The sequence below is a fragment of the Hydra vulgaris genome, chromosome 03, assembly GCF_038396675.1.
Source record: "Hydra vulgaris chromosome 03, alternate assembly HydraT2T_AEP".
Classification (NCBI taxonomy): Eukaryota; Metazoa; Cnidaria; class Hydrozoa; order Anthoathecata; family Hydridae; genus Hydra; species Hydra vulgaris.
Genome location: NC_088922.1, coordinates 63,625,008 through 63,637,500, shown reverse-complemented (window position 1 = coordinate 63,637,500; position 12,493 = coordinate 63,625,008). Strand labels below are relative to the sequence as shown.

The 12,493-nt window shown below is 27.4% G+C and overlaps 1 protein-coding gene across 1 annotated transcript in view; it reads left to right on the top strand.

Moving 5' to 3' along the window:
• Window positions 1–12,493, top strand: part of LOC100204624 (uncharacterized) — a 132,439-nt gene that overhangs the window by 9,941 nt on the left and 110,005 nt on the right. The window contains exon 2 of the mRNA XM_065793968.1: window positions 11,237–11,364. Within this exon, the coding sequence (XP_065650040.1) occupies window positions 11,237–11,364 (128 nt within the window). The remainder of the gene's footprint in view (window positions 1–11,236; window positions 11,365–12,493) is intronic.

Genomic DNA, 12,493 nt, shown 5'->3' with positions numbered 1-12,493 from the left:
TGTAGCAGCAGGCTATAAGATAGACAATGTATGTACTAAAACCAATAAATTTTCTTTAAATTTAAATTAAAAAGTCACCACTTTAAGCAAGTCTACACACAAAAGCACAACTAGTGAGGAAATAAAACTATTTTAGACCACTTAGCTGCAAATTTGTCAAATTTTATTTACAGTAATCACTTATGTAGGGATTTCTAAAAGTTTAGGAATATTGTGGTGCAAAAAGAGTTGCTATCTAGATTTTGGCAACAAACATCAAAAAAAAATTTCATCAAAAATGTTACCTGCCTCTGAGAATATTCTCATTTTTAATGTTTTTTAACTTTTAATAAGTTAAAAAATATAGGATAAAAAGTATATATATTAAATATAGGATACAGTAAATATTTTAATCTTAATGTAAAAATATAAAACAAAGAAATAATTTATATATATATATATATATATATATATATATATATATATATATATATATAAATATATATATATATATATATATATATATAAATATATATATATATATATATATATATATATATATATATATATATATATATATATATATATATATATATATATTTAAACAACTTTAAAATGTATTTTACAAAACAGAGTACTCAATGTTCTTAAAAGAACAGAGCAATTATAAATTAGTAGAAAATCACATAACAAAAACTTTTCTCATCAGACTCATCAGAAATCCTGATGAGTCTTTATTGGTGAAACACAGTGTAAAATGAGAAAAATTTTTGTTTAGTGATTTTCTAATAATTTATATATATATATATATATATATATATATATATATATATATATATATATATATATATATATATATATATATATATATATATATATATATATATATATATATATATATATATATATATATATATATATATATATATATATATATATATATATATATATATATATATATATATATATATATATATATATATATATATATATATATGAAGACCTCAGTGGAAAAACCGGCGTTGTCACATTTAAAAAGTATTGAGAAAGTAGTTATTGATCATTAATAAAAGTTTTTATTTAAAGTAAATGAAACTAAGCAATTTAAAAAAATTTATATTATAGTTATTTTATTTAAAATTTATTCAAAAACAAAACATTTTGTAATTTTTTATACAAAAATTTTTTTTTCTTTGCTTTAAATAAAGACATTTATTAATGATCAACAAATACTTTCTCAATACTTTTTAAATGTGACCACGCCGGTTTTTCCACTGAGGTCTTCATATATATATATATATATATATATATATATATATATATATATATATATATATATATATATATATATATATATATATATATATATATATATATATATATATATATATATATATATATATATATATATATAACATTAGAGGCTCTACATTTTCCTATTATAGGGCAGTTTTCTTTTTTTATGCAATTGCAGGGTGGGTATTCTTTTGGTCTTTCTGAACTAATTTTCTTGTTGTGGTTTTTTATTATACTTTCGATATTTTTGGTGCAGCTGTAACTCAATTTGATGGTGTTTCGATTGAATAGTTTACTTAGGAGGTGGGATGTTGGAAAGTGTTTGTCGATTAAGTTCAGGAAGATATGTCCGACATCGGTAGAGATGCTTTTACTGTAAGGGGGGTTAAACCATATTATATTTCTTTTTCTTGTCTTTTTTTTTCTCTTTTTTGGGGGTTATACTTTAAATTAAAATTAGTGAAATTAGCCATTTCTTCTTAGTTCATCTTCGTATTCTGGTATAGATAAATTAAATGTTTTTTCATTCGAGGAATTTTGTGATAATCTGTTGTTAATAGAGATAGGGATTTGCTTTATTATTTGCGGAGGGTGGTTGGAATCAGAGTGAATGTAACAAAGATAGTCATTTGGTTTTTTGAAATTTATAATAAGTTGTAATTTAAAGTTTAAGTTGCAGTTGTAATGAGCAAGTTACATTTAATAGTATTAGGATATTTCTTTAAGTAATTGTTTTTACATAACATGATACTTAAAAAAGTAAAAGTAAAGAAGTAAGAGTAAAAAGGAAACAATATACCACTTTAATTAGTCATAGAAAACTATTTAAAATGTTCATGCTGACAATAAATCACATGTTATTTTTAAAGAGTATTTAATTGAATAAAAAAAAACAAACTGCAAAGTTGTTTAAAAAATATAAAGAGCTTGTATTAATGTAAAACAACTTTGTGACGCTGTTTCATGCTGTTTTATACAGTTTATCACTTTAATAACATAAAACGTATATAAAATAAAACAAAGCAATTAAATCTAATTAATAAATTTAAAAATTATCATCATAAAACTTCATGTTTGCACAAAAACTTACCTATAGACCATACGAGTCTATAAGTTGCGGTAGTGGTGTAGTGGTAGAGCGCTCGCTTCATAAGCGAGAGGTTCGGAGTTCGATCCCCACCACGTCCCTGGTAGTACCGCGCTCAACTTGTTTCTCTGCGCAGCAGTCTTGTTCGTCAAGGTTCGTGTTTCGGAGTTATAGAGTTGAGAGAGGGTTATAACCACAATTAACTAGCCTCCTCATCTGTAGTGGCCTTCTGGGCCTTGGGGAGGTGAATTAACAAAAAAAAAAAAAAAAAAAAAAAAAAGTTATAGACCAAATGAGTAAGATCAAAGCAAAAAACCATTAGGTACCACGTTTTTTATAATATACTGTTGATCTTGATCGAGTGTACTATTAAAAATTCAAGTATATTTAAGTTTTTCATTTAAATGGTTTTTATTGATGATTTCATTTGATTTTTTTATTCAAATTGTTTGTCCAATAAAAAGTAAAACAAAAAACTTTGCTTTAATAAATGGAATTATAGTTCTTTAAATTATTTTACGTGTGTGTGTGTGTGTGTGTGTGTGTGTGTGTGTGTGTGTGTGTGTGTGTGTGTGTGTGTGTGTGTGTGTGTGTGTGTGTGTGTGTGTGTGGAGTGGTGTTACACCCTCGGAAGAAGGTGATTTCCAAGTTTTAGTCACTTTTTTCATGAATTTAGTTGGTTGGTTGGGTATTTGACACAATTCAGTTGGTTAAATTTTCATTGTGAGAACTTTTTTTTTTTTTCTGAAAGAAGCCAGTTGGGTCAGTTTTTTGAGGATTTTGACCCCCCCATCATTTTATTCATAGAATCGCCTCTGATCACTGGTTTAATGTTTGCAATAGAATGTTTCTACTTTTAAAACTATTTTTAAAATTATAAAGTTATTTTGAAAACTATTTTAAAATGAAAAAATAAAAGAAATGGTGTCGTATTTTTCATATTATATTCAACAATTTTTGTTAAAATAATTTTTAGTTAGAAGCTTATACTATGTGTTAATAACAAATCTAAATTTCGAATTTTCGATTCGAAATTTTTAAATTTAATCGGTCAACAACAACAGTTTCATTTTGTGGCAAAGTTGAGTTTAAATAATTAATTCAAATAAACATGGAGCATCTAAAAGAGAACGATGTTAGAAATGTGATTGGAAATTTTTATAAACAAAACATAAACAGTGGAAAGAAATTTACAGTGGATCATTTTAAGAAAATGGGAATCGCTAAATCTACAATTTATGACATAATTAAAAGGTCTGAAAATAATTTGCCAATGAATAGAAAAATCGGTTGCGGCAGAAAACCTTTTAAAATTACACCAGAAAAGAGAGAGTCCATGATTGCAAGAGCAGAAGAGAGAATCGGGATTTCGCAAAGAAAATTGGCACTAAAATATAAGACAAGCGTTTCATACGTAAATAGATTATTAAGTATGCATGGACTAAAGTATACCAAAAGAAAAAATGCACCAAAAACAACAGAAAAGCAAGAAATTAAACAAAAGAAAAACTTATTAAAACTTTCAAAAACTTTTTTCAAGCCATCAAATGAGTTTGAAATCATCATGGACGATAAATCTTATTTCTGTGTAAATGGTGCAAATTGTTCACAAAACTCTGGCTACTATACAAAGGATAGTTCTCAAACTGATCCTAACATTAAATTCAACTTCAAAAAAAAGTTTGACGAGAAAGTTCTCGTTTAGATTGCAATCAGTTGTTTTGGTCATTCATCGCCTTATTTTGCTGTAAAAAACTGTGCACTGGATGCAAAAACTTATTCTAAAGAATGAATTACAAAAAGACTTCTTCCATTTATAAATTCTAAGCATCAAAACATGAAAATTTTATTATGGCCTGACGGAGCGAGATGTCATTATGCAAAACACACATTAGAAACTTACAACACTTTAGGTATTAACTTTGTCGACGCTAAAGATAACCCCCCAAATGTACCGCAGTTAAGGCCAATTGAAAATTTTTGGGCACATTTAAAAACAAAAGTTTATGGAAATGGATTTACTGCGAAAAATCTTGACCACCATAAGAATAGAATTCGATTAAAGTTGAAAGAGTTTGATCCAGACTACTTTTTCAACCTAATGGATTCAGTCAAAACTAAAGTTTGAAAAGCCGCTGATTTAGGACCACTTTCGGTTATAAAATAGTTAACAATATCCAGTCACTCATTTTAGTTAAAATTTTTGTCAAAAATCGATTAATTTTGTATTCAATTAAGAACAATTTTTCATTCCGGATTTTTTGTGAACAGACGTTAAGTAAATTAATATAATTGATAAGTTAATATTTAAGTAACTGTAAGTTACTGTAGTAACTTGTGATGTACTTCATCCTTTTATTAAATCAAAGTAAATATAACTTTAAAAGGCTCAAGGTCGTTATATTGAAAAACGTTGAAGCAAAAAAGTTGCTGGTTTCTATTAGCATTGATTAACTAATAGAAATTTTTTTTAATAAAAACGAACTAATATATATTTTAATATAGTTAAAGTAGTAAAACTAATAATATAAATTTGTTGATAAAATAATAATTTAAATTATTAATAATAACATAATTTGATGCAATTTTAAAAACAAAGATAAAAACCAGGCTGTTTGGTTGAAAATAAAAAATGGAAAAATTCTCTTTAATGTCTTTTTCCATTTCAATTTTTCGCTTTAACGACCTTTAAAAATATTATTGGCTTCCATGCAGAATTTAAAGTAATTTAAATTCAAAAGTGCTGAACGTTAAATAAAAATCTCAGTGTGAAAAAGCAAATGATTGTGCTTCTATTCAAAAGATAAATTTAGTATGACGTACTTTATAACTAAAACATTACTTTTAAGAATTGCTAAAAAAAAAAAGCTAAATTAAAAAAAAAGTAAATAAACAACCGAAAGAAAAAACAAATTGCAAAATTATTTTTTTTAAGAAAAAACTAGTTGTGAAGGTGCAAAAAACAATTGCGATTTGCAACTGTGATACGCTTAATTCGAACCCTGATATATACGCTTAATTCGGCACAGATGTATTTTTAATACATAATTTCCAATTTAGGATATTGAACACTAGTGTTCAATATCTTAAACTGTCTTGACTCAATGTATGGCTTTTGCTTGTGTCTCTTTTTTTATGACTAGACAACTCATTCTATTATCTCCTAATGAGGGTACAGCTCTAAATCTCAGTTTTATGGTTCTGAGGCCGGTTGGTTTCCCGAACTCTGTGATAGCTCTCAGAGAGGCTGATTCCATCAACAGCTGAAAAATATCAAAGTATTAACAGTGCCATGTTGCGCATGGATGGTGTCTCTGTACTTTTGGTGTGCATTGCGGAGGCCACATTGGAGCCCTTTGTTACAGGTTAGGGTTTATTAATAATAATGAGGCAATTGCTTGGGCTATTAAACAGTGTTCTGAGTAATATATATGCTTCAAGTCAAGTTCTTTTACAAATTTAAAAATGAATAAAGTACCAAAAACTATTAAACTCTTTAACTCAAATAGTCAACTTTCCAACTCGCTTTCCAGACAACCCGAATGATTTACCTTCTCTACTCAACTTATGACTTGTTTCTGATCCTAGTCAGTGCTCAGTTTCTCCATGTTCGCCCTTAGGTACTTCTGATCACAGTTTGATCTCTCTAAATCTAATATCTCATTCTTCTTCATCACCAGAATCCCCCTTTTATCGTACCTCTTACAACTAACTTAAAGCTGACTGGAATTTTTTCCGTGATTTTCTTTGAGATGGCCCTTGGGTAGAAATCTTTCATCTTCCTGTCTACAAATGTGTTTCTTACATAACATTGTGAATTCAGGCTGGCATAGAATCTTTTGTTTCTTCTCAACGATTCCAGGTCAAGCTTCACTTGTTTTCCTCACACTGTGCTGCTGTGATTGCCAATCGAAACCGTTACTTCCATATCTATCAGCAAAGCAATATTCCAGAAAACAGACGTCTGTTTATTACTGCTAGAAACAATTGTAAAAAGGTTTTGTCTAACGCCAAAGCCCGCTAATCTCAGGTCATGAAATCTTGTATCTCATCTCAAAAATTAGGCTCTCGTGACTTCTGGAGAATCTTTAATAATATTAATAATAAGGGCAAATCTATAATTCCACCTCTCTTGTATGGTTCAGACTTTGTCACCTCACCTAAAGACAAAGCTGAATTGTTTACTAAAAACTTTTCATGAATATTATCTCTTGATTCCACTAGTTGCGTTCTACCTGATATTGCCAACAAACAGATTGATCCATTGCTTGACATTCGCATCACTCCAGCTACTGTATCAAAAGTGATTTCCTGCCGAGACTCTTCTACAACTTTTGGCCCGGACAACATACCTGTTATTGTCTTGCAGAAGTGTTCTCCAGAGCTGTCGTCTATACTCTCATAACTATTTAACAAGTGCTTATCAGAGTCTTGTTTTCCAGCCTGCTGGAAAGCGGCATCTGTTATCCCTATCTTCAAAAGTTTTGGTTAGCGATCTGATTTGTCTAACTACCGTCCCATTAGTCTTCTTCCTATCATAAGCAAGGTTTATGAATCTTTAATTAAGAAACACTTAATTTCTCGTCTTGAATTTAATAACTTACTTTCTGACTATCAATATGGATTTCGATCTTCTCGTTCTACAGCTGATTTGCTAACAGTAATAACCGATAGGTTTTATTGTGCATTAGATAAAGGTGGAGAGGTCATCACTCTTGACATTTCAAAAGCCTTTGATAAAGTTTGGCATGCTGGTCTTCTCCGTAAGTTTTCTTCTTATTGTGTATCTGGCAACATCTTAAAGATTATTGAATCCTTCCTTTCCAATCGTAGTATAAAAGTTGTCATTGATGGACAGCGCTCTTATTATTCTGTAACTTCAGGGGTTCCTCAAGGTTCTATTCTTGCCCCTATACTCTTTTTAGTTTACATTAACGTTCTACCAGATATTCTCACATCTAAGGTGGCATTGTTCGCTGATGATACTACCATTTATTCGTGATACTACCATTCTGATGATACTACCATTTAGTCGTGATAAGAAACCAACACTCTCTGATAACAATAGGCTTAATAAATTGAGTTTTATGAAAAAGATCTCACTTCTGCTGTAGCAGAAGTGAAATTCCTTTCATAAGACTCAATTTGTTAAGCCAATCGTTATCGCAATAATTTAGATCTTCTTTTATTTATGAAAAGTCATGTACTTGATGAGTTATCTACTTTTTATCTTCTAGGGTTAACTCTTACTTCCGATAATTCCTGGAAACCATATATCCAATTAATTGCAAAATTAGCATTTGCTAAGGTTGCATCTCTTTATTAAGCTCGACACTTTTTTTCTTCGGTTTCTATTCTCTATCTCTATAAATCTCAAATCCGGCCTTGTATGGAATACGGTTGTTATATCTGGGGCGGATCTTATAATGATGCCCTTTCTCTTTAAGACAAGGTGTAAAAGTGCATTGTAAACATAGTTTGACCTGCTCTTACAGCCAACCTTCAACCATTATCACATCGTGGAAATGTTGCTTCTCTTTCTCTTTTCTACAAATTCTATAATAGGCACTGGTCTAAAGAGCTAGTGACTATTGTGCCATCTACTAAAAATCATTCTTGTGTTACTCGTCATTCAATTAAGTCTCATCCTTTTTCTGTGACTGTTCCTCAGTGTTCCAAAAACTCTTATTTGTCTAGTTTTTTTCCTTGAACGTCAGCTCTTTGGAACTCGTTTCCTTCATCTTGCTTTCCTGATTCATACTATTTGCAATCTTTTAAGTTGTCTGTCAATCGTTATCTTGCTCTACAATCTTCATCTTTTTTCTTCCAATAACTTCCAACATTAATTAGTGGTTGCTTGCAGCCTTTTTGGAAGCCAAGATGTTTAAAAAAAAAAAAATTAAGGTCGGCTATAATTTGCCGACCTCAATCTCTTTGAGGTAAAATAAATATTTTAAGTAAAATAATCAATATAAATGATTTAGGCCTTTACTGCGACGATGGTTTAATAGTAATGCGTAAAAATCTGGTCCACAGCTCGATAAAACTAGAAAAGATATTATAAAAACTTTAATAAATATTAGCTTTCAAATCGAAATAAACATAAGTTTAAAGATTGTGAACTTTCTTAATGTCACATTTAACCTCTCTGAAAATTCATATAAATCTTTCAAAAAACCAAACGATAAATTATTATATATTAATATTAACTCAAATCATTCACCCCAAATTCTAAAACAATACACGATTTCAATTAATAACAGGCTAATCCAAAATTCTTCTAATGAAAATCTATTCAATTCCTCTAAATGAATGTTTGAAGATGCCCTTAAAACAAGTGGTTTTGAAAATTTTGAACTAAAATTTGACCCTGAAAAAGAATACAAAAAAGCGAAATAGAACCAGAAATGTAATTTGGTTCAACCCCCTATATAGCAAAAATGTTTCCACTAACATAGGAAAACTGTTTTTAAAATTGGTCGATAAGGATTTCCCTCCCTCTAATAAATTACAAAAAAATTTTAATCAAAATACAACTAAAGTTAGCTACAGTTGTACAAAAAATATGGAAAGAATTAGGTCACAATAATGTTTTGTTAAACAAAAAAGAAATCCTAAATGAAAAAACTACAGAAAATTGTAATTGTAAACAAAAAAACAATTGTCCAATGAGTGGAAGTTGTTTATCAAAAAACATAATATAACCACGAAAATTTTATTTGATTTTAAAACTTGACCTCAGTTGGTTATATGTTTTGGAAATTTGTATACATTTTAAAAATGCGCTAAAAAAGTTACCTTAACTGTAGAGAAACAAAAATAACGAAAGATAAAATAAAATAAAGATAAAATAACTTAACTAAAACTAAAATAAAAAAGTAAAAATTAAAACTTAACTAAAATAATTAACTATAACGATAAGATTGTTTATAATAAATTACTTTGAGTCATTTGTCTTTGCTGTTTTTATAATACGATATTATGCAAAACCCTTTTTAAATAAAGTAACGACTTTCATATAACTATTTTTAAATAAATGTGTATATTTAAAAGTTAAAAAAAAAGATTCTAAACAATTTTTCGTAGTATTGTAAACAAAAGATAAAATAATTAAATCGTTTATTTAAAAAGTTGATATAATTTTTTTTCTATTTAAAGACATATATAATAAAAAAGAACATATTTGTAAATCATACTGTGTTTCACACAGTGTGATTTGAACTCAATTGAAAACATTTGGGCTTAGATTGACCGTGAATTGGCAAAGGTTCAAATTTCCACACCTGGCCAGCTGAAGGACGTCCTTAAGGAGACCTTAAGGAGACCTGGTATAGGGTCCCAGAAGCGATGTGCAAAAATTTTATTGAGTCTATGCCTAGAAGAGTTCTTAATTGTATTAAAGCAAAAGGCGGATACACAAAATGTATATATATATATATATATATATATATATATATATATATATATATATATATATATATATATATATATATATATGTATATAACGATCATTATTTAATTCAAACGGCTTTCAAAAAAGTTTGTTTTTTTCTTCTCAAAAAAATTCCTACTTTTGAAGTGAATTAAATTTAATGATTCTTATATAAAGTTTATTAAAGAGACCATCCCTGTTTAAAGTTGTTGCTCATGAAATTTAATTTTTTTAAATATTTTTTACTTTTTTTATTATTTTACCTATAAAATCATTTTATATAATTAATTAATATAAATAAAACTTTATAAAACTTTCAGTAATGCTTTAATTAACATCATTAGCTACTTTTTTTTAAAAGCGTTTTGCTAATATAAAAGCGTTACTAAAGATAAATGTGTGGAAGTTATTTATTCTCAATGTAATTATCTGTAATTATTATTAAACCAATTTTTTCAGTGCATTTGTTAAAAGCTGTGGTTAAATCATCAAAACCAAATATTTGTGTGGTCATAGAAAGACTTGAAATAGCACGCTATCCTGGCCAAGTCTATATATATATATATATATGTATATATATATATAAATATATATATATATATATATATATATATATATATATATATATATATATATATTTATATATAAAACATATATATATAAATATATATATATATATATATATATATATATATATATATATATATATATATATATATATATATATATATATATATATATGTATATATATTAGGGTGTCCCAAATAACAACATTTTTGAAAAATATATGCAGAGACCCCCTTAATGTGTTCTATCTAATACAAAAACACAAGATTAAAAATTTTTTTGAATAAAAAATATTTTAAGGGGTCCCTCAAGACCATTGAATATTTAATGGGTCCCTAACATTTTCGAAAAATTTTTTTTTCAAATGTCAACCTGGTACTCAAATGAAGCGAAATTATATAAAAATTTCAAAAATAATATAGATTTCAAATATAGAATTGTTATTTTTGGTTTTATTACATGAAAAATTACGTTTTTTAACAAAAAACAAAAAAATGCATTTTTTATGTATTTTTATTACAATTTTAATAAATAAGTTAAAATTATTCCAAATTAAATATTATTTTTGAAATTTTTATATAATTTTGCTTCATTTGAGTACCAGGTTGACATACTTTTAAAAAACTTTTTTTTTGAAAATATTAGGCACCCATTAATTATTCGAGGGTCTTGAGGGACCCCTTGAAATATTTTGTATTCAAAAAAATTTAAAATCTAGTGTTTTTGTATTAGATATAACACATTAAGGGGGGTGTGTATATATATATATATATATATATATATATATATATATATATATATATATATATATATATATATATATATATATATATATATATATATATATATATATATATATATAACATGAATTTTAGCTTTAAAAGATTTTGTGAAATACAGTCTGGAAGAAAGCAACTTTGTTGAAGCCTATTTACTAACCTCTCGAGAGTGTAAAGAAATTTTTTATCAATTTGGAACTGATCAAAGACCAGATTCATTAAAGGTTTTTATTTTTATTTTTGATAAATACCAAAAATTTAAATTTCTGGTTTATTTAATTTTTTTTATTATTCCTTTGACTCAAAAAAAAAAAAAAAAATTTATAACTGTACCTTTCAAGAGTGTGATGGAAATAAGAGATGCATTAAACTTTTTATTTTGCAATTAAAATATAATTTAATACTTGTGCTGCTGTTGTAAAAATCTCTTCTTAGCTTCTTGCTTGGGGGTTTTGATGTATTTTGATTATATTTTTCTTTATTCCTTCTCTTTCTCTGCTCTGTCTATCTGTTCTCTTCTTTTCTCAAAATGTCTGGTTTATTTTATGCATCACCAGTAGCACCTCTATATTTTATGGGGCATCTAGTAGCACTTCCTATATAAGTTTTATTGTTGTGTTTCCATAAAAGCCATTGTGCTTTGGTCCTCAATACCTCTCAATCAGTTTTTGGATTACATCATAAACTCCCAATACTTTAAAAGACAGGCTTTAATAGTATGGATTGAATAAATTCTAGATGACAAAAGGAATAATACACTTATCATTAAATCTTGTTAGATCACTCATTTATGTCAGATGCAGAATTTGCTGAATTGCTTGACCATACTAGTATTGTATCTTTTAGATGCTTGCCCCCATTATGTGGTACTGATTTTTTGTAACCACATCCTATGTTAAAATTTTTTTTTCTCATATCAGAGTAAGACTTCTTTTCATACTTAAAATTTACTCCAGCATCATGTAGTTAGAGTTCCATCTACTTAAAACTGGTTCAATATCTTAACATATTTACTTAATTTCTATAGTTCTTGCTGCTAAGTCCTTTGATTGAAGCCTTCATTGCAACTATAGCATCATGCACAACCCATTTTTTAGGCATATTGCATGATTATTGTATCTATATCCTTATTAATAAGGAAAGTTAATAAAAAATCTAGTTTTGAAATTTCTTGATATTCACCAGAAATTTAAGAAATTTATTTAACCCTTTTGTCTCCAGAATCTAATTTTATATATGTAACATGATCATTTTCAGAATTGCTTTAAGAACTTATATGGAGTTTAAATTTCATTTTTTGTGCATACATTCCTTCCGAATGCCATAGTAGCATGAGTTCTTTAATTCTTTAAT